The following is a 27641-nucleotide window of genomic DNA, read 5'->3' as shown; positions in this document are numbered from 1 at the left end:
AGCATTATGGTGGGTGGAAACCGGGCAGAGCCCGGGGGAAACCCACGACCATCCACAGGTTCTCGGATGTTTTAATATTGGATTCATTTTATATATGTACATGTGTATGTATATACCACTTAAAAAACCTTAACTTGGCATATGAAAAATTAATGTAGATTATGAATATAAGAAATATAAGATATAATAAATACATATACATAACAAGGTAGCGATAATCGATACTAAGAACTTTTTCATGAGTTCATGGTTTGTAGTCAACACCCTGCATAGTCACGTGAGTGCTGACGGTGAACACAAATGGAATTTAAGCCAGAAAATAGGCATTGAAGGTGATTTAGAAAAAATATGAAAAATAAAACTTTCATAGTTTCAATGTTCAGTAGAACTTTAACATTTAAAAATCAGTATTTCGCCCATTCAGTCGGGTGTTATTTTTCCCGCTCCTCGCGAAGAACCCGGGTGCTCGAAACTATGAATATCACAAGATTTTGTTGGAAACCAAAAACATTTGAGGAATATTGCTCATGGAACATCGAAAAGCGAATAGATCGACAGATTAACTTCAAACATCACTTTGTAGTTAAACAGTCGAATTACTGTGGTGTCGAGGCATGTTGTGAAGTGTCATTTACTCGTTTACCCACGTGTTTCGGATGAAGCTGCATTCCCACGTGTGCGGCGAAAGCCCCGCCTATTTCGCCCGATCGACCAATCAAACTTAAGCGCGGAAACCACCGAGCGTTTCCGATGTCTTTGACGCATGACGATCAACATGTAGCGGTAGTTCTATATTGATTTCCGGGTGGGAAAGGCGTGTTTCACTCAGCTTTCTATTCATCAAATTTTGTTGCTGAAATCCGTCAAGTGAAGGTATAGAGCCTGTAGCATGTAAGAACAAAACAGATAGTTTCAAAGGACAGTGGCTTGGCGGCGCAAGTGGTTGACTAACATGGGGAAAGCTGCGCGTAGAAGGCATGCGAACGACGGGGGTAAGTTACTAGGCCTAAGTAAAAAAAAACAGCAAAACACATACACACACATACACACGCACACACACAGACTTACTGTTATTTACATTACATGTATTATTAAACTGTAATAGCAAATTGTAATTACAATTTTAGAGAAAGATGAAATTGAAAGTTCGATCCCTTTTGCACAATGTGGCTATTGAAAGAAAATTAAAATGCTACTTAGTGCATAAATGCTTGCAGATGTGAATAACCTATTAATATGATAATTGCCCTCGATATAGGCCTATGCATTTAGGCCTATGTATTTCGGCCTATACATGCTAGACTTGCATATATACATTTATACCCTTGTATGTCTGCAAGCTTGAACATGCAAGCTACATGTAGTTTATGTATCTTGTACTGTGAACTAGTAATTTGATACTCAGCCTAAGTTACAGTGTATTTATATTTCCTTGAAGGAGTATTAAGGCTGAGTGTCTATTCTGTGTGAGACTCCACTGCTTGACACGTCTGGCATTATCATATAACCATGATAACTGTACATGCAATATTACATTGAAGCATATGACATTGGCGACAAAAGCAGTTTTTGAGTGAATGGGAAGATCTCAAAACAAATGATTTTAGTGTTCCGAGGAAATAGTGCCTGTGAAAATAGGGATGTTTGATGGGTAGAGGAAGTGAGGTTGGTAGGGGTGATGTGAACGGATTCAGGTGTGAGTGGGTAAATATTTCCTTTTGCAATTAATTGATTAATTAAATAAATATGATTTATGGTGTTGAGGAAGGGGAGTATGGGGCACTACTATGCAAAGGCTGCAGGCAGACACTTCAGTTTAGGAGAAAAGAAGCCAGCATGTGATGGACTAAATGTATATGTATCCTTAACTACTGAAGGGCAAACAAGCCTCAGACCCCTGCCACCCCCCACCCCCCACCCACCCCCATTCCAAAGCCGAGGTTTCAGGTAATTTTTAATTCCTGATAGACAGACATCCTGAGACATGGCTGTTCCATTAACTGATGTATTTTTACAGAAAGAGGAGAAACTAAATTTAGGTGCAGGTGAAATGATAAAAATTGCAATGTTCCACGTCAGCTTTCTGTACGTTCATTACTGTCTATTTTTTGCCTGTCTTTCTCAAGTCGTCATTAGGAATCTTTAGGTTTGCAGTACAAAAGCCCCGTGCCAACCAGGCCGCGCTTTCACAAAGCTTTGTAAACCATTTTCTTAATTACACCCCTTGTAAATCATGTTGCTGTATGATGGTACAGGTTTAACCTAGACAACATTTTTCCTGAAAAAAAAAAAGTTACAGGAATACTCCTGACTTTAGCGAGTTTTGTAAAAAAAGTGGCCCTAGCTGTGCTGTTCCCAGTGGTACTATTTTTTAAAACCTTTTATCAAGCAAAGCTCTGTTTAGTGAATGGAAGCTGCTCACTGACTTTGCTTACTGTAACCTTTAGCGTTTTTGACCTCTATGCACTTTTTCCAGGGAATGTATGCATGCAATTATCATGAAAATGATGCCAAACTGATTTGTTTGTATCACTTAAGACGGGAACTGCATAAAACTGTGCAGGTTGTTTATCTACATCCCATAGCTCTCTCAGAATATTTCAAAATGGTGGTCCCCTTGATGGTAGAAAAGGTTGAAGAATTGGGGTATGCCTGAAATTCTAAAAAAGAAAAAACATTTAGTGCTCCAAATGGCTCTAAAAATTTCTGATTTATATTACCATATTTATGAATATACAGCTGGCATGCTGCCAACCACAATAAAGGTGTTAGTTTATTGTTGGAGGTTTTATACAAACTAGTTATAATGTAATTGTATATTATTTAAGTACAATTGGTTAAACTAGTATATAATACAAGTATATTATGTGTGTAAGTCTGGGAAAATACCTTTTTGGAGAATGTCTGCTGCAGACTTAGTCTGTTTTAGTTTTAAAGACACGTGAAACATACATTTGGTTTTTCTTCCTTAACATGCAGTTTAGGATGTGTCCCAACATGTGAAAGTACAAAAATCTTCTCAGCTTACGTCGTAAGACATAAAAATATCTTTAGGCTGCAGTTTTCCTAAGCCATGTTCCCTTGTGGTCCATTAAGTTCAGCAATGATATCATTTTCATTGATGAAAAATATGCATATAAAACGGATTTGTTTTTAAAAGATATAAAATAGTTTAAAAATGAATTTCTTTGGCGTAACTTTCTTCATTGCTGTTAAGACCATCATCTTCATTTCACAGTCTCTTTTCATGTATCCTTTGTTGAAAAAAAAATACTCAAGGATTGTTCCTAAGAGCTGAGAAGCGTAAAGGTGAAAATCTACCACTTCAGTTGTGTTAGTTGGATAATCTCCAGAAGAAAGTAGAGCTGCTTGCAGTTTTACGGCTTCCAAGCAGTCTGTACACAGTTTTCAGCGGTTTGCTTTATACATGACAGTATTAAAGTCATAATTGTTCCAGCATTGTTGGTATGTTAAGACAGAAAGCTATACAGGTGTATATCTCCTGTCTGTAGGTGGGGATTGTTGGTGAAAGCATATTTCTTCCACCCACTGCTATATACATGTAACAGTGTCTTGTCCCTCTAATAATTATAATCTTGGAGTGCACCATATTAAGTGAACACTGAGCAGTAATGTAGAAAACTGAATTAATTCTGTTTTACTTTAGTGTGCTCTTCTGTGCATTAAACACTGTACTAAGTTCAAGAGACATGGGCCAATTTGCTGAATCTGGAAATATGTGAGCCGTTTGTAAACTTGATACAGTAGAGCCATAAGCTTGTTATTTATGTATTTGATTATTGTTTGTACATCATACACCAGACATTTTTCACCTTTGCAAGGACGGTCAATGTAACAGATGGAGGAAACCAGAATAAACTGATGACATTTGAGTATAGTGTTCTAAAACAACAATCAAAAAAGTAAAAAAATATTGTTAAATAAACATGTTAGAAGAATTCCAAGGCTCAGTTCCCATTTGTGAAATGTTTAGTAGACAAACTGTACAGATTTATTTATTTATTTATTTGATTGGTGTTTTACGCCGTACTCAAGAATATTTCACTTATACGACGGCAGCCAGCATTATGGTGGGTGGAAACCGGGCACAGCCCGGGGGAAACCCACGACCATCCGCAGGTTGCTGACAAACCTTCCCACGTACTGTACAGATTCTCTGTGTTATATGTACATGTAATGGGGTAGCGGAAGATTTTCCTCTTGCATGTCACAAGTCTTTTGTTGTATAACGTGAAACATGATGCGACTGGATTTTGTGGGGTTTGTTGTCTGCCTACTATGACGTCGCGCTGTTGTCGCTGCAGTGGAATGTCCAGAAACACTGAAATGCCGTAATGAGATCGGGGGCGGGGGGGGGGGGCTCCGTGGCTCAGTTGGTTAGTGTGCTAGCGGAGCGTAATGACCCAGGAGCCTCTCACAAATGCAGTCGCTGTGAGTTCAAATCCAGCTCAGGCTGGCTTTCTTTCCGGCCGTATGTGGGAAGGTCAGGCAGCAACCTGTGGATGGTCATGGGTTTTCACAGGGCTCTGCCCAGTTTCTTCCCATCATAATGCTGGCCGCCATCGTATAAGTGAAATATTCTTGAGTACGGGGTAAAACACCAATCAAATCAATGAATAAATAAATAAATAGAAATGGCGTAATGGGTCCCACTTCGGCCGGTATCCCATTTGTGCAGTCTTTAGATACACATGTACCCTAATTCCTCAACCTCTTCACATATATATTAAAGAGCAGCTTTCAGTGAAATTTGATTTTTTTTAGTTTTTTTGATTTGATTTTGGAGACAAAGCTACATTAGTTGGATTCACCAGTTTCAGCGAGAGGTTCACAGAAAGTATAATTTTGTCAGTCAACACGGAATAATGCCTACAGAATATGTTTGTAGAAACACCTTGCAAACATGCTGAGAAGGATTGAAGAATTACAGTACCCACATCATACATGTACCTCAGACACCTGCCGACTCACTCAGTTTACAGAATCAATAGCTGTTTATTGAACTAAAATTGGCCTCTGGTAGTTTTACAGGCTGCATGTAGGTTACATGTTATATTTATTTGAAGCGTTCATCTTGTTACAAATAAGTCACATGAGTGTCCTAGCTTGTACCATTGTATTTGTAAGATTTGTAGAAGGTCCAGATTTAACAGCTGGTGAATGGTTTAACCACCAGATGGTACTCTATAGTGTATCTAGTATTAATTTATTGAACATTCTCCAGTTGTGATGTAGTCAGTTTGTCCCTGACCTCTGAGTTTTTGCTCCGCTAGACTTCAGCTGACAAAATGGCCAGAAATTTAAGGTGTGACCATGATTAATAATGGCCAGATTATTATTGAAGTTTTGAATGGATTTATTTACATTGTGGGCGTGCGTTGATCAATATTGGGATTGAGGTTGTCCTCAATACGGCAGTTACCGGCTGGGGTCAGATGGTTAAGGTGCTAGCTTGGTTTGTCGGTTAAGCCATAGGACAATGTATGAAGTCATGTGTTCAAATCCAGGTGTTGTTTTTCATGGGATTTTTATCTGGGTGTAAGGGTGGGGGGGGGGGGGTGTTGGTGGTGCAGTTCTAAGGCTCTGGGGTAACTGTAATAAAGCAAAGGCAGGGTGATGTACACACAGTCAGGCACTGTGACTTTCCTCCACCTTTATTGAGCCTGACCATCAGTTTTTGTTACATACATACATACAGTGTTTCTTTCTTGAATAGCTACACCCTGTTGGCATCTTTAAGATGGCAGATATAAAATGAAGGTAACTGCACCTCGCCAAACACTTAGCAAAACTCCTGCCATATGGCCACATCCAAGCCGCTAAGACATTTATTTCAGTGTGGGACCTGTAATTGTTGAAGAATTGATTCGATGATCTGTACTATTAAAGCAGTGTCTCACAAATGTGACTACCGCGAGTCCAGCACTGTAAATCTTACCCCTTTTCAACCTCTAAAGCGCTTTTTCCAGTGGAATTTATACATACAATTATTATGAAAATGACGCAAAAAATGATTTGTTTGCGTTACAAAAGATGAAAGCTTAAAAAGTCTGCCGATTATTTCTCTACACTCCATAGCTTTCTCAGAATGTTTCAAAGTTTTGCTTGCAGTGGTGATTGAAAAGGTTGAAGAATTTGGGAAGGGGTGAAAGTTTGGCATCAACCTACAGGTGATGGGGTGTTTCTTCCCAGGCGCTACCCGGTTTCCTCCCACCATAATGATGGCCGGCGTCTCTGTATAAGTGAATACTCTAGGGAACAACCTAAAACTCCAATCAATCAAATAAATAAATGAATATTATATATATTATTATGTAAACAAAAATGAGCATTATAGCTGTCAATTCGATATGTGCCAATGGTGTATTGACTAAACATTATTGATCATTATACTCACCTGAGGGATGGGTCAGTAAGATCATAATAGACTAATGGCATGACCTATCTGGATTAAAGGCCTGAATAACCATGTGGGGTGGAGCAGCGGTAACTCAATGAAGAACACTATCGGCAGATTTAAGCCAAATCCTGTCTCCATTTATAGGTTACTATTGATACGATAATAACGAAGTCGAAGCCCATCAAAAGTTAAAGTTAAAGGTTTCACATGCTTTCGACCCACTTGGAGAGATCTTTGTCAAATGTAATGAAGCTCTTTGAAGGCTTATGAAACCTTTTTACATTTAGGCAGTGAGTTTTGACTTCATTATTATCACTGATGTCACATACGACTATGAATCGAAAGCAGTATATAAGCACAGATTCATGTATATTGCATAGAGAAAGTTCTTGAAACCCAAGTCTTGATATCTTCCCACTGTGATACTTTGGGTCCTCCACAGCCTCTGGTTTCCCTCGAGGCCTTTGGTTCCCTCCATGGCCTCTGGTTTCCTCTACGGCCTCTGGTTTCCTCCATAGCCTCTGGTTTACTCTACCCATTAAACTGACTGCCCCAATACATTCATGAACAGAATAATCTTGAATACCATTTACAACCCAGTGAAGACCAGTCTTGAGGTCTCTATGAATTCCTTGTTTTATTTTCTGATAGCGCGTATGTGCGATGGTGTTTTGTGTATGTTATTGTGAGGTCATCATTGTCTGCTAGTAAAGAACTTAAAATGTCCGAAAAATGATGTGAGTAAAATTTACTTACCATAAAATGATTGCGTAACTGTATGTTAAATATGACCTAAATCTGCCCCTGTTATATTTTTACTTTTGACTACTGCATAGGGTGCTGAATTTGGCTATAATTTTTAATATTTATATAATAATATAATTAATATGATTTGTATATTTTTTTTAAGATTTACCACTATCATCTATGATACACATTTGAACAACTTGGCCAGCAACGGCATGACGTTGTTTCTGGGTCCTAAAGGAAGCTAGCCCATTAAAAGAAAGTGCCTGACCTGCGTGGCCACCCTTATATTCTGCTTTATTAATGCTGTTCAGGAGAATTGCTGTCATTTTTGTTTCAAAGGGGATAATTTGGGGCATTAATGAATACTTCCTATTGTGTTGATTGTTGACATGTAGAGTGACTCACTCCACTCAGCATGTCATAAGCTGTCTCATTTGCATTAATTTCACTTCTTTCTGTACTGTTACCATGGTAACGGTTTATTTAAGCATGATGGATATATTAGGCCAGCGAGCCTTATTAGGCATGAACTGCAGTTAATGCAGAATGAGTTTAACTTTCTCAAGCATTCAGGGTTTATTGACAAAAAACATGTATGTAATAGGAAGAAAAAGATAGCTACTGTACTTGAAGATGTACAAATAAGAATCATCTCCGACTGTACATGGGAAGGTCTGCCATCAACCTGCGGATGGTCATGGGTTTCCCCCGGGCTCTCCCTGGTTTCCACCCACCATAATCCTGGCCGCCATTGTATAAGTGAAATATTCTTGGGTACGGCGTAAAACATCAACCAATCAATCAAATCAGATACAAGTAAGAAATGTAGCATGTACATGAACGTATCAAGAACTGGCGTGTGTAAAATTATGATGATAAGAGTTCAGCCTTAAACATGGTTGATATCGATCATAAGTAAAAATAAGATCATTCGTAAACATAAGATCAACGTAAAATGCAGCGCAAGCCACTGTTTGACTGGATTTTAAGTTTCGCTTATGAGCTGAGACTCCCAAATGCTCCAGAGATATCAAATGTTTTAGGCTCGAAAATACAAAAACTAGGAAACAAAACCTCTAATTTTGAACAAAAATGGGTCCGTTATAATGTAAAAACTTGTTGTAAAGGATAGCTTTGTGTTTATGAATGGAGATGTGTCAAAGTTTATACATGTAGCTGTGAGATAGCAAAAACAAACTGGTATATTAATGTATGGCTGCTCTCTTAGCTTTTGTATGTACATGTCTTTGTTCTTGTGTAGTCATGTACATATATATGTGTTATGTTAGAAACAGATGTGGAGCAGCATTGGTAGAGTCAAGACTAAACTGTACATTAGGCGGGTATTTCACTAGAAAAGCATCAGTCAACCATGTCAGCGATGTTGTTTACAAGTGGTGCCAAGGCCACTCTAATTTAAATTGTTGTGTGTACAGGCAGAACACTAGTAAATCGGATTTCATTGTCAGACGAGAGTATTGTCCTGATTCTTGTATAGCTAAGTACATATATATATGTGTTATGTTAGAAGCAGAGGTGGAGCAGCATTGGTAGAATCAGGACTAAACTGTACATAGGGTATATCACTAGAAAAGCAGCAATCAACCGTGTCAGTGATCTTGTTTACAAGTGCTGCCAAGGTCACTCTAATTTAAATTGTTGTTTTTACTGGCTGAATAAATCTGATTTTATTGTCAGAGGGGAGTATAAAAATAAAAATGTTAACTGATTTGTGCGAAATGTGGATTACCCCAGCAATTTTTCTTGCTGAAGGCATACTGACACAATTTGGAAAACCTTGAAAACTGAAAGATCGGACAAACTATAAAGCTGGATTTTCAGTTTTATTTTTATTCCATTTTAACTCAGCTGTGTGAATTGTGAGAAGGGGATAAGATGCTGTGGGCTGTAGTTTATAATATCCTTCAAGGGGAGATTATGGAAACCATGGCGATGACCTTTGAATTTTAAAATCAAAGCTGATCAGTGCATTGTTATTTTACTCAGGTGACTCACGTTGTTTCATCTCAAGTTGAAAAGAGATCATCTCCGGCGTTAACACTCTGGGTCACAGGGTCAACAGATGTGTATCTTTCAGAGGCATTCAAAAATAAGACTTTTATAGTGTTAGGGGTGAGGGGATAAAAATTTTAGGCACCTAAACATCTGTATCTAGTAAATACAATGCATTGATAAGGGTCATGCCCTCACGGACTAAGTCAGTTCATGCAAACATTTCTTCCATCTGACGGCTGTTCAATTACAAAAGGCATTGAATGTGCGAATGGGGGGGGCCTCCGTGGCTCAGTTGGTTAGCGCACTAGCGCAGCGTAATGACCCAGGAGCCTCTCACCAATGCAGTCGCTGTGAGTTCAAGTCCAGCTCATGCTGGCTTCCTCCCTGACCGTACGTGGGAAGGTCTGCCAGCAACCTGCGGATGGTCGTGGGTTTCCCCAGGCTCTACCCGGTTTTCTCTTACCATAATGCTGGCCGCTGTCGTATAAGTGAAATGTTCTTGAGTACGGCGTTAAACACCAATCAAATAAATAAATAAATAAATAAATGTGCGAATGTAGATGTACCTCATATTGGTTTTTACTCCAGATCAGTGCGGTTCTTTTATCTATTTATTTATTTATTTTAATATTTTTTTTATATGCCCTTGATTTATAGTTCTTTTACCCATATACATGTACCTGTCCAACGTCAGATAATTACAAGTAAGACGTTAAACCCCAAGCACTCATTCACTCAAATAAATTAGATATTTTTGAGTACAGTGGTAAACAATCTATTACATGTAAATAAACAAAACTCCTACACAATTATCCTTAGTGACCTAAAACTTTCACCCCCCAAAAATGCAATTTTAAACGGAAAATAAATATCACAAAATATTATTTTTGGTGCTGAAACGTTTTCCCAGTAGAATACCATCGCACGTTCCAAGCAAAACTCAAAACACCTTTCCAAAATCAATAGAACTCCTAGGACGAGGAAAAATGGGCAAGTTAGTCACGGACGAAATTTATGGTCATTTAGGGTCATTTAGGGTACAGTACTAGTGTATTAATAAGCAAGAACATAGCTAAGTTAACCCAGCTTGATTAAGACATACAGGGTCCATGTACAAGTATGTTGCTGTTTCCGAATCGCTCTCCCCTCCCTATCTTCAGAATTTGCAGTATATAACCGGGAAATCTAACTTCGGGGGCACTTGAAGAAAATCAGTTTTCTTGGATTTAAAATATAGAAAGTCATCAACAGGCCATCGATAACATTTGTAATTTATTCCCATCAATGACATTGAATGTTATTTTTTTTTTTTACCTTCTGTCCTACCCCACATGTTCGAGGGCAACAAATTTATCCTGACGTTGTGGTCTGGCTTTATATGTGACTTTACATTGTACATGTTCACGTGTGTAAATGAATCGTGCAGTGATAATAATTCGTGTGTGTGTACACGAAGGTCTGAAGTTTGAACATGGACGTGTAAATAAGATGGCATATGTCTACAGGCTTAGTATGTGCATAATGTACAAGCATGTTCTATTGATTTGTACAATGCATAATAGTACTTCTAATTCTTTCTACGCTTTTTTATGTCTGTATATATACATATATGTATGTATCCAGTGTCCTTGACTCTGGTATCAGATATTTATAAGTCATGTACATGTACAGTATATTTAATTGTTTTTGTGGTGAATTATTAAACAGGGGTATTATAGTTAGTAGTGACTGTCAGGCCAGTTCATCTCTGAACACCTCTGAACATGGGAATAAGGGAGAAAAGAATGTTTGATTAGTTATGTTTTTTGGGCTTTGACAAGCACCTGCATATGTCACTCTGTCGGTCAGGCGGTCTGCCTGTTCAATTTGTAAAATCCTACTTTTTAACATTTTCACTTAACTATGACAAATTTTGTGTGGTTTTATGAAATTCTGCTCAAAGAATCCAATGTACACCTCTGGTAGCGAACAGTAATATACCTGGACATGTACATTGAAGGCCCAATTATATATTGTATCAGGTAAGTATAATAAATGAAATGTAACTGGTTCGGTTATGGCATATATCAGGGGAATCACTGGAATGCCATTTTTTTGAGTCAAGTATTGTAGTAATATAAAATATACATTGACATTGGTATCTTCACAAAAAGCAGAAGTGTTATTTGACGGCATGGAGAGATTGATGTCTCCTGAAAATGTATGAAAATGGAAATAAATTACAAGGAAGTGAGGCTGTGGCATATCCCATGACTAGTACTGGCATATCCCATGACAGGTGCTGGCATATCCCATGACTTGTAGTGGCATATATCCCATTACTGGCACTGGCATATATCCCATGACTGGCACTGGCATATCCCATGACTGGTACTAGGATATCCCGTGGCTGGTACTGGCATATCCCATGACAGGTAGTGGCATATCCCATGACTGGTACTGGCATATCCCATGACTGGTACTGGCATATCCCATGACAGGTACTGGCATATCCCATGACTGGTTCTGGGATATCCCATGACTGGTACTGGCATATCCCGTGGCTGGTACTGGCATATCCTGTGACTGGTACTGGTATATATCCCATGACTGGTACTGCCATATATCCCATGACTGGTACTGGCATATCCCATTACTGGTACTGGCATATCCCATGACTGGTACTAGGATATCCCGTGGCTGGTACTGGCATATCCCAAGGCTGGTACTGGCATATCCCATGACTGGTACTGGCATATCCCATGACTGGTACTGGCATATCCCAAGGCTGGTACTGGCATATCCCATGACTGGTACTAGGATATCCCATGGCTGGTACTGGCATATCCGGTGACTGGTACTGGCATATATCCCATGACTGGTACTGACTTATTCCAAAACTGATACCGAACCCATAACCTGATGTTCAGCAATTTGGCGTCATTTCTACCGAGCCGCATTTCCTTCCCTTAAAAACAGTATTATACAGTATGTATGTGCAAGAAAATAAACGTGTTTATACGGAAAAGCTTTCAGTCTTCCATGTAATTTTCACTCTAATAGTGCCCGAGTCCTATTCTGAACATACTGAACTCAGCGAAAGCGTACATATATTCAAGATAAAAACTTCCTGTGCCTCTGCAGCTCTCTTAAAATTTGCTAGCGAGTTCCACTTCATGCAGATATTGTGCAACACGGCATAGCATTCTCGGATGTACTTGTCATGAGAAGTCTTAGCTACACACTGAGCTGCCACTGATAATAATCTGTTTATGGGTCAGAGGTAATTCACAACATGTGCATGTTAATAGGAACATGTTCAAGTATATGTATGTGTTTATACTGGGATATGTTATATCCTAGGCTTTTGGTTATTATTAATAACTCTGGCTGGGAAGAAATACTTACGTATATACAAGTAGGTTTTGTGACATCTAACTATAAGTACATGGCCTATCTGTATAAACGCACCTACTGTAATTCTTCAACCTTTTCTTCAACCTTTGCAAGGTGTTATTCTAGCAAATTCTGAGGTTATTATTTTGTGATCACTGATAAAAAGATATACTTTTGGTGAAGCCCTGAAATTGGCCACTCCAACCAATGTAGTTTTGTCTCCAAGATCAAATTAACAGTATGCATAAATTGCACTTGGTCTTGCATATATGAAAAGGTTGAGGAGTGAGTGATTGAGTGCTTGGGGTTTAAAGTCTTACTTAACAATTTTTCAGTCATATGACTACGAAGGAATCCCTAGTGTGCATGTGATGTGCCTCCTTGTTGCAGGACGGATTTCCACCGCTCTTTGATCTAGTGCTGCTTCACTGAGATGCCTTACCGAAGGCAAGTAAGCCGCCCCGCCTGAGCCATTATACTGATACGGGTCAAAAAGGTTGAGGAATAATATTCTGATTAACATGATGAATATTCATGTATTCTGATTAACATGATGAATATTCATGTATTCTGATTATTAAATTGTGCTTCCTATTATTTCATATTTTATATTCCATATACATATAAATTGGCACAAAGTTGACATAGACACATACATGTTGTATGCAAGTCTACATGTGCTTACTGTATGCTAATTGTATATTTATATGACCGGCCATATTTCTTGAGAAAACTAGGTGTTAATATATGTAAAACAAATATAACCTTTCCTCATTTTTATTTTTGTGGTCAGGGACAACGCCTATTCAAAAACTCACCCAAATATACTTGATAGTTCAGACCTACTCACATTGTACCAATCAAAAACCAAAATGTATAAACTCTGCTGCATTTAAAACTGTAGAACAGTGTTCTTTACAAAATTACTCTGATCATGACAGTAGTGGTAAGAAAATGCAACCTACAAAATTACTCTGATCATGATGGTAGTGGTAAGAAAATGCAACCTACAAAATTACTCTGATCATGATGGTAGTGGTAAGAAAATGCAACCTACAAAATTACTCTGATCATGATGGTAGTGGTAAGAAAATGCAACCTACAAAATTACTCTGGTCATGATGGTAGTGGTAAGAAAATGCAACCTACAAAATTACTCTGGTCATGATGGTAGTGGTAAGAAAATGCAGCCTACAAAATTACTCTGATCATGATAGTAGTGCTAAGAAAATGCAGCCTACAAAATTACTCTGGTCATGATGGTAGTGGTAAGAAAATGCAACCTACAAAATTACTCTGGTCATGATGGTAGTGCTAAGAAAATGCAGCCTACAAAATTACTCTGATCATGATAGTAGTGCTAAGAAAATGCAGCCTACAAAATTACTCTGGTCATGATGGTAGTGGTAAGATAATGCAGCTTACAAAATTACTCTGATCATGATAGTAGTGGTAAGAAAATGCAGCCTACAGAATTACTCTGATCATGATAGTAGTGGTAAGAAAATGGTACGTACAAAATTACTCTGATCATGACAGTAGTGGTAAAAAAATTCAGCCTACAAAATTACTCTGATCATGACAGTAGTGGTAAGAAAATGGAGCCTACAAAATTACTCCGATCATGATAGTAGTGGTAAGAAAATGCAGCCTACAAAATTACTCTGATCATGATAGTAGTGGTAAGAAAATGCAGCCTACAAAATTACTCTGATCATGATAGTAGTGGTACGAAAATGCAGCCTACAAAATTACTCCAATCATGATAGTAGTGGTAAGAAAATGGTATGTACAAAATCACTCTGATCATGATAGTAGTGGTAAGAAAATGCAGCTTACAAAATTACTCTGATCATGATAGTAGTGGTAAGAAAATGCAGCCTACAAAATTACTCTGATCATGATAGTAGTGGTAAGAAAATGCAGCCTACAAAATTACTCCAATCATGATAGTAGTGGTAAGAAAATGGTATGTACAAAATCACTCTGATCATGATAGTAGTGGTAAGAAAACGCAGCTTACAAAATTACTCTGATCATGACAGTAGTGGTAAGAAAATGGTGCGTACAAAATTACTCTGATCATGACAGTAGTGGTAAGAAAATGCAGCCTACAAAATTACTCTGGTCATGACCGTAGTGGTAAGAAAATGGTGCGTACAAAATTACTCTGATCATGACAGTAGTGGTAAGAAAATGCAGCCTAAAAAAGTACTCTGATCATGACAGTACTGGTAAAAAAATGCAGCATACAAAATTACTCTGATCATGATAGTAGTGGTAAGAAATTGCAGCTTACAAAGGTACTCTGATCATGACAGTAGTGGTAAGAAAATGGTACGTACAAAATTACTCTGGTCATGACCGTAGTGGTAAGAAAATGCGGCCTACAAAATTACTCTGATCATGACAGTAGTGGTAAGAAAATGCAGCCTACAAAATTACTCTGATCATGACAGTAGTGGTAAGAAAATGCAGCTTACAAAATTACTCTGATCATGATAGTAGTGGTAAGAAAATGCAGCCTACAAAATTACTCTGATCATGATAGTAGTGGTAAGAAAATGGTACGTACAAAATTACTCTGATCATGACAGTAGTGGTTAAAAAAATGCAGCCTACAAAATTCCTCCGATCATGATAGTAGTGGTAAGAAAATGCAGCCTACAAAATTACTCTGATCATGATAGTAGTGGTAAGAAAATGGTACGTACAAAATTACTCTGATCATGATAGTAGTGGTACGAAAATGCAGCCTACAAAATTACTCCAATCATGATAGTAGTGGTAAGAAAATGGTATGTACAAAATCACTCTGATCATGATAGTAGTGGTAAGAAAATGCAGTTTACAAAATTACTCTGATCATGACAGTAGTGGTAAGAAAATGCAGCCTACAAAATTACTCCGATCATGATAGTAGTGGTAAGAAAATGCAGCCTACAAAATTACTCTGATCATGATAGTAGTGGTAAGAAAATGGTATGTACAAAATTACTCTGATCATGATAGTAGTGGTACGAAAATGCAGCATACAAAATTACTCCAATCATGATAGTAGTGGTAAGAAAATGGTATGTACAAAATCACTCTGATCATGATAGTAGTGGTAAGAAAATGCAGTTTACAAAATTACTCTGATCATGATAGTAGTGGTAAGAAAATGCAGCCTACAAAGTTACTCTGATCATGATAGTAGTGGTAAGAAAATGCAGCCTACAAAATTACTCTGATCATGATAGTAGTGGTAAGAAAATGCAGCCTACAAAATTACTCTGATCATGACAGTAGTGGTAAGAAAATGCAGCCTACAAAATTACCCTGATCATGACAGTAGTGGTAAAAAAATGCAGCCTGCAAAATTACTCCAATCATGACAGTAGTGGTAAGAAAATGCAGCCTACAAAATTACTCTGATCATGACAGTAGTGGTAAGAAAATGTAGCGTACAAAATTACTCTGATCATGGTAGTGGTGGTAAGAAAATGCAGCCTACAAAATTACTATGATCATGATAGTAGTGGTAAGAAAATGCAGCCTACGAAATTACTCTGGTCAAGACAGTAGTGGTAAGAAAATGCAACCTACAAAATTACTCTGATCATGACCGTAGTGGCAAGAAAATGCAGCCTACAAAATTCAATCAGTCTTTATAATACGATTACGGGTTTACAGATACATGTATACCTATAATGCCACTTCTAGATACCAGAATATTTTACCAATAGGTAGTATGTTCCTAAATGCAAACAAGAAACAAAACCTACATGCAAGTATACATACAGACTGGTACATTTGTGACAAATGTTTGTCACCAAATTCTGGCACCTGTATGTCCATTCTTAGAATCATTTCAGTTCTGGAGAATGTTTGGAACCCAAATGGTTGGCTGCTCAAACTAAACAAGCTGTATTAATTAAAACTAACAAGTAAATTAAACAAAAATATTATGGTCTACCAATAAAAAGGCAAGATTACATACGGATTTCTTTCATTCACCAATTTGACTTTCATTTTCAGAAGTTCTTTATGAACAGCCACAATGTCACAGTTTGGGGCGTGGAATGTTAAATGTGTTTTGAGATAGCCTGTGGCCCTGACCTGCTATGGTTGGTTTTGCTATGCTCAGGCATAAGTTTGCAGAATTGTTGTCAGTTCTACATGTAGTGTGACATGGAGTCATTTTTCTTCTCTGCGAGACCGTAATACATGTTTATATCAACCACATTAATTTGTACATGTAATTCATTTTCTGCACATTTTCATGTTTCTGCACAGAAAATGATTCTGGGAAGGCTTTAAGGAATGGCAGCAGTTATCACAGTAGAGGAGACCGGCACTCTGGGACCACTGAGAGTCCTGCTGGGTTGTCCCCCTTGAAATTATGTCTGCTTGTGGTTACCGTGGCAACAGGTGGTCTTGTGGCTGCTTACTTTCTCAATGAAGATGCCCAATCTGTGATACGTGAGTATGAAACATCTGTGCCATGTGAGTATGAAACATCTATGATATGTGAGTATGAAATGTGAGTGTGAAACATCTGTGATAAGTGAGTATGAAACATCTGTGATACGTGAGTATGAAATGTGAGTATGAAACATGTAATACCTTAGTGTGAAGCATCTGTGATACCTGAGTATGAAACATCTGTGATACCTGAGTATGAAACATCTGTGATGCGTGAGTGTGAAACATCTGTGATATGTGAGTGTGAAACATCTGTGATGCATGAGTATGAAGCATCTGTGATACGTGAGTATGAAACATCTGTGCACAGTTTCACAAATCTTCTCAAGCTCAGTAAATTGCTATTGTCAGTTGTTTTTTGTCCCACATGGAGTATTTCTCGAAAAAAGTCAAACTATATATATATATATATATATATATATATATATATGTAGTATAATATAATATTGTGTTGCTTAAGCAAGACACGTTTGCTAAAGGGGAAAAAACCAAAGAAATTTCATAAAACCTGGTTATTTAGATACAAGCAATTTAAGTATATGATCTATTCACCATTTATACGCATGTATGTTTATATTTATAAATAAGGCATATTTATAAATAAGGCATATTTGGAGAATTCTTTTTTTTTTACAAGTAGGCCTACTTTCAAAAAATTTTCGTAAACTTTTTTTTACATTTGAATGACTTGCACTGTAATTATAACATGACCTTATCACAGTATAACCCAGATGCCATGTGAAAATTACATTAAAGGATACATGAAATACTTTGGTTTTATTTCTTAATGTGCAGATTATGATGTGTAATAATATATAACAGTACAAAGAAATTTTTCAAGTTTTGCTTTGAAGGATAAAACTGGCTTTAAAGTACAGTTTTCTTAAGGTCCCTGCGGAAATTAATTAGCTTGCAGCGGTGACAAGCTTGTTTAAAGAGAACTCTGTGGGGAACAGACCAAATAGGGGCGGGGGTGTGGGGAACAGGCTGAATAGGGGTGGGGGTGTGGCAAATAAGCTGAATAGGGAAGGAGGTGTGGGAAACAGACCGAATAGGGGTGGGGGTGTGGTAAACACACCGAATAGGGGTGAGGGTTTGGGAAACAGACCGAATAGGGGTGGGGGTGTGGGAAACAGGTCGAATAGGGGTGGGGGTGTGGGAAACAGGCCAAATAGGGGTGGGGGTGTGGCAAACAGGCCGAATAAGGGTCAGGGTGTGGGAAGCAGGCCGAATAGGGGTGGGCATGTGGGAAACAAACCGAATAGGGGTGGGGGTGTGGAAAACAGGCTGAATATGAGTGAGGGTGTGGCAAACAGGCTGAATAAGGGTGGAGGTGTGGCAAACCGGCCGAATAGGGGTGGGTGTGGGGAACAGGCCGAATAGGGGTGTGGGGAACAGGCCGAATAGGGGTGGGGGTGTGGGGAACAGGCTGAATAGGGGTGGGGGTGTGGCAAACAGGCCGAATAGGGGTCGGGTTGTGGCAGGCCGAATAGGGGTGGGTGTGTGGGAAACAGGCCGAATAGGGGTGGGTGTGTGGGAAACAGGCCGAATAGGGGTGGGGGTGTGGCAAACAGGCCGAATAGGGGTTGGGGGTGTGGGAACAGGCCGAATAGTTTGGGGAGTGGAAAACAGGCCGAATGTGGAGAAACTGAATAATCTCGTGCCTTTCTTGAAATCTCTAACATTGCACACAGAGTTTTTGTTGAGATATCTGAACTTTCTTAGTCATGTTAGAAAGAAGTCATAAAGAAAATAAAAACCGATCTTCAGTTATTGGAAAGCATGTCAACTTATTCCAAAGTCTAAACAGGAAGTCTTCAGTGTAAAATTTAGATAAAATGTAAAGAGGCAAATAGTTAGTTGGTTCAAGTTTATAATGCTTTTAAATTTTTGTTTTTGTATTTTTGACACTGAAATGACTGTCTTGATACCAGTGAAAATTCTGGCTCAAGTGAGACTCGAACTCACGACTTAGTATGAGCCGGGCATCATTTCCTTTTTTTTGTTCCCCAGATTCTACCCTGTTGCATTATGGGATACCCGACTTCCTCCAGTTTACTGGTTCAAATCCCGCTGAAGATGCTGGCCAGAGGGAACAAACACAGCGGCAACCTAAAAAGACATCTTACACCAAATCGTCTATCACAAACAGCGCTGATAAAAAGATACGATCTGAGCTGGATGATGCGGATAGTTACCGAGAAAAGGTAGACATCAGAGACCTTTGGCATAAAACCATGGTAGACCAAGGTTGGTTGTAACTACATGGTTACAATCAAGTTAACCTGCGATATTTTGCATATTAACCCTTTCATTGCTCAGCATCATAAGACTATGGAGTAATGTCATGGCAATGTCCAGAATCATCAGGATCCTAGTGATTTGTAATGAACACAGTTTACAGTTCCTTTGTGGAAGTTGCCCCTGGTGCGTTAAGCTCATAGCTTATGGTTATAATTGCTCGGTTGATTGGTATGTTCTTTGTTACTGTTACTGTTAATAAAACTGACGTGGGAAGGTGTTGCAGCAACCTACGGATGGTCGTCAGTTTCCCCTGGGCTCTGCCCGGTTTCCTCCCACCATAACGCTGGTCGCTGTCTTATAAGTGAAATATTCTTGAGTATGGCATAAAGCACCAATCAAATAAATAAATAAATAAATGAAACAAACATGCTGTCAGTATGAGATTTTACAGTCTTCATTCATTGTAACATTTTAATATTTTGATTGTTCAACGCTATGACCTAGGAAACTCTCACCAGTGCGATCGATGTGAGCTCATCCTCATGCTGGCTTCCTCTCCGGCTTTGTAGTTCTGTTATCAATCTGCGGATGGCCGTGGGTTTGCCCCTCCCACCATAATGCTGACCTAAGTCCTATAAGTGAAATATTCTTGAGTATGGCATAAAACACAAATCAAATAAAGAAAAAAAATTATACTGTTTCACTTTCTTTTTCCATTTAGGGCCAAATTGAAAAGGCCATGGAGAAGTACAATGCCATACTGAAGCGCTATCCCAAGAGTCCTCGTGCTCTTTATGGCAAGGCAGAAAACCTGGACAAGCTGGCAGAGAAGAAACAGAGTAACACTTACCTGGAGGAAGCCATACAGACGTTCCTCACTGTGCTTGACCTTGAAAATGTCCCAGATGACCTTGTGATACAAACAGGCCGTAGAGCTGCTGAGCGCATGAATTTCAGAGGTAGGTGACCGGATGTGAGAAAATGGAAAAGTAAGGCTTGAGAATGGACACTTTGAATGATGCTATGTTGCTGATTGAATTGTGTTGTTTTAATATCATGCTTCTACCACATTCACGACATCATTAGTGGGGACGCTGTTGCCGTGACTTCAAGACCAGCTCATGCTGGCTTCCTCTCTGGCTATGCTTCAGAAGGTCTGGCAGCAACCTGCAGATGGCCATGGGCTTCCCTGAAACTCTGCCCGGGTTCCTCCCACCACATTGCTGGCTGTCTTTGTAGAAGTGAAATATTCTTGAGTGCAGTTATTTTCACTGATTTAATTGAAATTTTTATACAATCGGTAATAGCAAAACTGTTTCCTTTTTTCTTTTTTCCCTTTTCGTCTGTTGACAAATGTTATTATGGAAGGTTGCTATGGACTTCTGCAAAAAAAAAAGAAAATTCTTAATTTCTGCAATGTCAGGTTGGTCAGCTAAGGCAGTAAAGACCCTTCGTGGTCTCACCCAGAGGTTCCCCCAAAATGTGGCTCTGAAGAATGAACTGGGCGTGGCCTATCTCATGGTGGGGAAGACTGAGGAGGCTCGGCCTGTATTCAAAGCTGTGAGTACCATTGGGGCCGAGATAGTTAGCATGGCGGCTCAGTGAAATGACTCCGGAGCCTCCCACCAATGCTGTGTGTTCAAGTCCATCTCATGCTCGCCTCCTCTTGTAAGTGGGAAGATCTCACAGGAACCTGTGGATGGCCATCGATTTCTCCCAGGCTTTGCAAGGTTTCCTCCTACCACACTTCTGGCTGCAATTGTATAAGTGAAATATTCTTACGATGTGAAACACTTATCAAAATAAGTAAACAGATGAATTATAACTAAAGTAAATCTTTGGTCATCCATGTTCCAAACTGCTGTTCTTGATCAAATAAGAAAGGGGGTGAAAAAGATTCCATTTTAATGATGAACATGATCGTTTACCGAGAACAGACCACATATAACATACCTGTGATGTTGCGATATTTTGTACCCTGTTTTGAATTGTTACATTTTTCAGGCTTTAGAGATTGATCCTAAGAATGGATTTGCTTTGGTACATCTCGGCTTCATCTACAAGACTGCAGACAATGACCCGGCTAAGGCCATCCCATTACTCAGAGAGGGAATCAACACCAAGGCAGAGGGCACTGTGGATGGAAGGTTCTATTTTCACTTAGGGGATTCCTTGCAGAGGGTTGGACAGAAGGAAGAGGTCAGTTGTACACGACATATTGGTGTGACAAAATTAAATAGTTAAATAGTATCTACCATAGCTGCTAAAGGCAAAGAAGACATCAGAAAGGAAATATATGGAAGACCAATTAACACTGTCTGGTAAAATGAAGTTTTTTTTTTGTTTGTTTTTTTCTTTAGAATATTTTCAATCTAGTAAATGGTTTTAAAACATAACATTCTACGGTGCTTTGTTGGGGCCCAGGGGATATCAGCGATGTCACATCCATATTATTTGCTTGGGGCAGTTTGTTTCAGGAAAGTATTGACAGCTATGTATGTATATGCACTTAGGAGTGGGGGTGTGTATTGTGGCAAACACATGTCACCGATAACAATATGGTACAGATGTTTCAGATTTATAGTATACTCCAAATCCAGCTGTTGTCCTGGGCTGTGTTCACTGGTTTATCTGCTATACTGCTCCCATTCCTATCTGACCTGAATTTGACATGGTTGGCCTTCTGTGTAATGTTTGTTTGTTTGTGATTGTTACATTATACTGGAAGAAAGCTTTCCAAATAGGCAAGTTTGTAATTATCATTGTCTTGTCTTTTTAAATGAATTCAATTAATCAATCAGGAACACATCCTCTCCGTGTTTCTCTCTGTCCAACACAGGTATGTGAAGTGTACAAGGCTGGTGCTGACCTTGGGCTGTTCCTGTCAACGTACCAGAGGTCACTGTACAATGTCAGTCATCAATCAGTAACAATTCACCTCTCTCTCTCTCTCTCTCTCTCTCTCTCTCTCTCTCTCTCTCTCTCTCTCACTCTCACTCTCACTCACTCACACAGGTATATGAAGTGTACAAGGCTGGTGCTGACCTTGGACTATTTCTGTCATTGTACCAGAGGTCACTGTACAAAGTCAATCAGTAACAGTTCATCTCTCTCTCTCTCTCTTTGTCTTCATTACAGGCATATGAAGTGTACAAGGCTGGTGCTGACCTTGGGCTGTTCCTGTCAATGTACCAGAGGTCACTGTACAATGTCAGTCATCAATCAGTAACAGTTCATCTCTCTCTCTCTCTTTCTCCCTCACAGGCATATGAAGTGTACAAGGCTGGTGCTGACCTTGGGCTGTTCCTGTCAATGTACCAGAGGTCACTGTACAATGTCAATCAGTAACAGTTCATCTCTCTCTCTCTTTCTCCCTCACAGGCATATGAAGTGTACAAGGCTGGTGCTGACCTTGGACTATTCCTGTCAATGTACCAGAGGTCACTGTACAATGTCAATCAGTCAATCAGTAACAGTTCATCTCTCTCTCTCTCTTTCCTTGTCTTCATTACAGGCATATGAAGTGTACAAGGCTGGTGCTGACCTTGGGCTGTTCCTGTCAATGTACCAGAGGTCACTGTACAATGTTGATCATTTAACTGGTAGACCATGGTGGACCCCGGAACAAACGACATACAAGAAATATCTCAAGGTGTATAATTAATTAAGTTTATTTTAATAAAGTTTAATAAGGTGTTGTAATTTTGTTTGTTTAATAAGATAGTTAACAGGATGCTTGTATTCCACTTGTACTATTTAGTTTAGCATATACTTTCACAGAAAAAAAAAAACAACAGGAAAAGAAACATCCTAATGTAAAGACACACCTGGAAGTCTGGAAAAGTTTCATGCCTATTTGGTCAAGTCCCAGTTTCAAGTCAAGTCCATGGTATAAGTGAAATATTCTTGAGTACGACATAAAACACCAGGGAAATAAGCAAATATTCAGTCAAGTTTTATCAAAGAGTATGCTGATATATTTTGTTAAATGTTGCTGAAGTATATTCACACAATTTTATTTTCGGAAAGCAAGAAATTATTCCATATCATCGTAGCTTAGCCTGTTGCCCTACTTTTAGTTTAACAATAATAAGCAAAATAGATTGCACGATTATTACTTTTGTGAAACCTAAGTTGATCATTTGTTATATCATATAGCATAATCTCCCTTTCTTCTGAAAATAACATGTACATAGAATGGCTTTGAAAATGGGACTGCTAACACTGTGGATAAATAATTTTTATCATTGAATGATTGCTGTGATAAAGAATTATTCATTTTGGAATCCATAGATGTGTTTTTATTAATGAATAAATTGTGTGTGGATGCTCATTTCCAGTTGTTGGAGGACAACTGGAAGGTGATCAGGGATGAAGGACTGGCTCAGATGGACTTAAAAAGTGGAGCTTTCCTACCTGAAGAAGAAAACCTGAGAGAAAAAGGAGATTGGAAACAGTTCACATTGTATCAAAGAGGTGAGAGCAAGGGGAGCAACTCTAGCCTACTTTTATGCTGGGGATCTAACATAGCTATTTAAATCCAGGCTACATCACATATGTTCACATGAAATGTGTTGGAAATAGTTTCAAGCTCTACATGTTGATAGGATTGAGTGAGAAAAAGAAGGAAAATGATTTGGTTACTTTGTAGTAGGAACTCGATCAAATTGGGAACATGTGAGTTCAAGTCCAGCTCATGCTGGCTTCCTCTCTGGCCGTAAGTGGGGAGGTCTGCCGTCATATAAGTGAAATATTCTTGAGTACAGTGTAAAACATCAACCAAATAAATAAATAAATAAATTGGGAACAAGGTAAAGTATGTGATTAAACAAAGAGACAGGCAGACAGACTCCTCACAGCGCGTGCAATACTCCCCATGCTCGTTTTACTGCCAGCGCTAGCAAATTTTGAACTGTGCAGAGGTCACTGGGGTCAGTGTGGTGAGGCAGGAAGTGATGTCAGAAAATACAAAAACTCTATCTCAACCTGTTTCTAATAATACTTTATACACACAAAATCTCTTTATCTATAGCTTGTACAGCATAATTCTGACCAACACCTGAAAAATTTTTATTGATGAAAGCTGATTAAATAGTTACAGCAAGGACAAATGTGGTGAGACTAAGCCTAAACAAACATACGTCCATCGCATATGTTCCAAAGACCAAGTTTCCTCTCCGGCCGTATGTGGGAAGGCCTGACAGCAACCAGAGGATGGTCGTGGGTTTCCCCCGGGCTCTGCCCGGTTTCCGCCCACCATAATGCTGGTCGCCGTCGTATAAGTGAAATATTCTTGATTACGGCGTAAAACACCAATCAAAAAAAAAAAAAAAAAAGACCAAGTTTTTCTAGTGAGGGCAGTAATGTGAAGCAAGCATAGAGAGCGGCACATGCGCTGTAAGGAGTGTGAGAGACAGGTTAGCTAGAAGTGTGTATCAAAGCCTTCAACAAACCTGTAGTGCTTTAAGTTTAATAGATACGTACTGCATTTCACCTCAAGGTTCACATTCTTCAAGGAACACTTTTGCTAGATTCTGATGGATTTATCCACTTTGACCGGCCCCGATAGCACAGTTGGTAGAGCGTCCGCTTCGGGACCGATAGATCCAGGAACAATCCTTGATCGAGTCACACCTAAGACTTTAAAAGAGGAAGTTGTAACTTCCTCGCTTGGCATTCAGCATGAAGGGGATAGTGCAACGACTGGTTGACCCGCATCAGTATAATGGCTCGGGCGGGGCGACTTACTTGCCTTCGGTATGTCGTCTCAGTGAAGCAGCACTAAATAAAAGAGCGGTGGAAATCCGTCCTGCAACAAGGAGGCACATTACACGTACATGCACCCTAAGGATTCCTTCGTCGTCATCTGACTGAAAAATTGTTGAGTACGACGTTAAACCCCAAGCACTCACTCACTTTATCCACTTTGTAGGGGTACTTAAGACTTTTGTCGGAAGTTTGATTAATTTCTTATTAGATAACCTAGTGTTTGCAAAAGTATCATTTTAAGCCCTTTATGTGCTTTTGAAATACCATTTTTACATACCAAACTTCAGGTGAAATACAGTACTGGTAGTTTTGTTTCAATTTTATGCTGAAGCCATGATAGTACAGGTGTGATTTTATATCTGCATTATGATAATTGGGTTGAATTTGTAACTAAGACCAAAAGATACCTTTGTACAATTAATTATTAGCATTTCTGTAAATGTTTTTAATTACCTTAAATGACCATAACTTTTGTCCATGACTAACTTGCCCATTTTTCCTGATTCTGAGAGTTCTATTGATTTTAGAAAGGTGTTTTGAGGTTTGCTTGGAACATGGAATGATATTTGTATCTTTCAGCACCAAAAATAATATTTTGTGATGATTATTTGCTTCTAAAAATGCACTTTTGTAGATGAAATTTTAGATCATTTAGGGTATTCTGAGACATTATTTTCTTAATTTAGGTCAAAAGAACAAGAAAAACTGTCAAAAAGTGCCCAAAACGTGTGCCTTGATAGATCAGATTCCTGCTGCTAAAGGCTGTAAGCGTGGTCAGGTAAGGTTTCGTTCTGTTCTAATTTGCATTTTTTCAGGCAATTTTTTGTGTGTTTGTGCTGAATTCAAAATGCTAAACAGTGGAAAAAGTAAGTTCACTATATTAGTTCATTATGTATTCCATTTTCATAACTTTATTTATATGAAATTTTCATTTGTGTTAATTTGTATCTTGTGCAAGTTGATAAGTTTTGATTTTTCTTTGAGGGATGCATGAAAATGAACCATAAAACAAGGATTATGTTTCCATGCCAAGTGAAAAAAAATTGGGGTTATTTTAAGAACTTTTCATAACCCCTCTATATTATGCATATTTTCCATCATCAGTAAGATTTTTTTAGAAATTAAGTCATCGTTAAACTTGCTCGGAATTCAGTGAACACCCCCAAAGTGCCCCGAGTCGGGTGAACCATGTCGTGGGCAAGATGACATGTACACAGATACTTCAAGGCTTCTTTGGGCCAGCTTAGCGCTCCTCCCTGTCGGGACTGACCGCTGGGGCCTTAAGAAAACTGTACTTTGAAGCCATTTTTAGCCTCCAAAGTGAAAGATGAAAAATTTGTTTGTAATGTTATATTTTATTACACATGATAATCTACACATTAAGAAATAAAACCTAAGTGTTTGATGTATCCTTTAAGGTGTTTTTATGTCTTCTTCAAGCTTTACATTTTTTAATCCTCATGAAAGTTTTAATTGTTGTGTCATTATTAATATTTTAAACCTTTCTTTTTATTCCTTATATCTTAACTTTCCTATATTTCTACATTCCCCAGGTGAAGTACTCCGTTATGCAGCCAGGGGTCCATGTATGGCCCCACTGTGGGCCCACAAACTGTCGCATCCGAGCCCATTTGGGCCTCGTTGTGCCCGACGGACCCAGAATCTCTGTGGCGGGCCAAGAGGGGTGGGTTCTGTGTTTAGTTATCTTTCAATTGTATGATTGTTATTATTTTAGTTACTCAGTGACATCAATAACCATTTGACGAATTTGCCTGGATCAGGCAGAAATTTCTCTTGCACAGTTAAGAAATAACCATTCAGATCTTACCCTTTATACTGATTCCTTGCAGTCAAAGAGTTGGCACAGGCAACTCGGGCAACTGTCAGGTGCCTAGTGAAGGTCAGTTGTTTCCTCTTGGCATTCTGGTTTCCTCCTAGCATTCCAGTTTCCTCCTGCCATTCCAGTTCAGTTTCCTCCTGGCATCCCAGTTTCCTCCACCCGTAAATGTGACGGCCATTATATAGGCGAAAAATTTACTTGTATGAGTACAGAGATAAATAAATAAATAAAGGTAAGAAATTGACATTTTAAACCTTGCCAGCATGGTATAGCACTTGCTTTCATTTCGTTACATTTGCTGCTCTGGCTCTGTTACAGGAAATGGGTAGAAGGGAAGTTCATCATATTTGACGACTCGTTTGAGCATGAAGTCTGGCATGATGGCAACTCTTTCCGGCTGGTGCTTATAGTGGACTTCTGGCATCCGGAGTTGTCTGACCACGAGAAAGCGAATCTCTCTCCAATTTAAATGACCCTTTTTTTTTTTCTTTTCCTCCAGTTTTAGATGTGCTGTTTTGTGTGCTGTCAGTGGAGAGATTAATTTTCTGTTTTGATATTCTTCCATTGTTACCTGTGAAAAAAAAAGTGTCTTAAAAAGACACTTGTCATACCTTTTTTCATACTTGAAAATTTAGTGCTTGTTCCTGTCAGTAAGTGCATGTTAGATTTATACATCTGTGAGAACCATTACTGGTATGTATGTAGCCTGGGTGATCATTTGTGTTCATAAGATTATATGTTTTTTAACGCATCTTTCAT

At 38.8% G+C, this 27641-nt stretch overlaps 1 protein-coding gene across 1 annotated transcript; it reads left to right on the top strand.

The window, feature by feature from the left end:
- The first annotated feature begins 798 nt into the window (after window positions 1-798).
- Window positions 799-27641, top strand: LOC135463556 (aspartyl/asparaginyl beta-hydroxylase-like). The gene is made up of 11 exons (XM_064740853.1): window positions 799-992; window positions 16841-17026; window positions 19043-19236; window positions 19995-20232; window positions 20697-20833; window positions 21278-21472; window positions 22788-22925; window positions 23614-23749; window positions 25729-25820; window positions 26596-26726; window positions 27201-27641. Exons 1-11 carry the CDS (start codon window positions 953-955, stop codon window positions 27349-27351), a joined length of 1638 nt encoding a protein of 545 aa, XP_064596923.1. The 5' UTR covers window positions 799-952; the 3' UTR covers window positions 27352-27641.

This window comes from Liolophura sinensis, chromosome 3 (assembly GCF_032854445.1).
Source record: "Liolophura sinensis isolate JHLJ2023 chromosome 3, CUHK_Ljap_v2, whole genome shotgun sequence".
NCBI classification, from domain to species: Eukaryota; Metazoa; Mollusca; class Polyplacophora; order Chitonida; family Chitonidae; genus Liolophura; species Liolophura sinensis.
Note: the sequence above shows the minus strand (reverse complement) of the source record. Positions and strands in the feature narration are given on the sequence as shown.

What these genes read in the sequence shown, in the direction of transcription:
- LOC135463556 (XM_064740853.1), top strand. Translation starts at nt 953, where the DNA reads ATGGGGAAAGCTGCGCGTAGAAGGCATGCGAACGACGGGG. An exon ending in CGGATAGTTACCGAGAAAAG is followed by an intron (nt 19,237 to 19,994) that starts GTAGACATCAGA and finishes TTTTCCATTTAG; the next exon opens with GGCCAAATTGAAAAGGCCAT. An exon ending in CTCGGCCTGTATTCAAAGCT is followed by an intron (nt 20,834 to 21,277) that starts GTGAGTACCATT and finishes TACATTTTTCAG; the next exon opens with GCTTTAGAGATTGATCCTAA.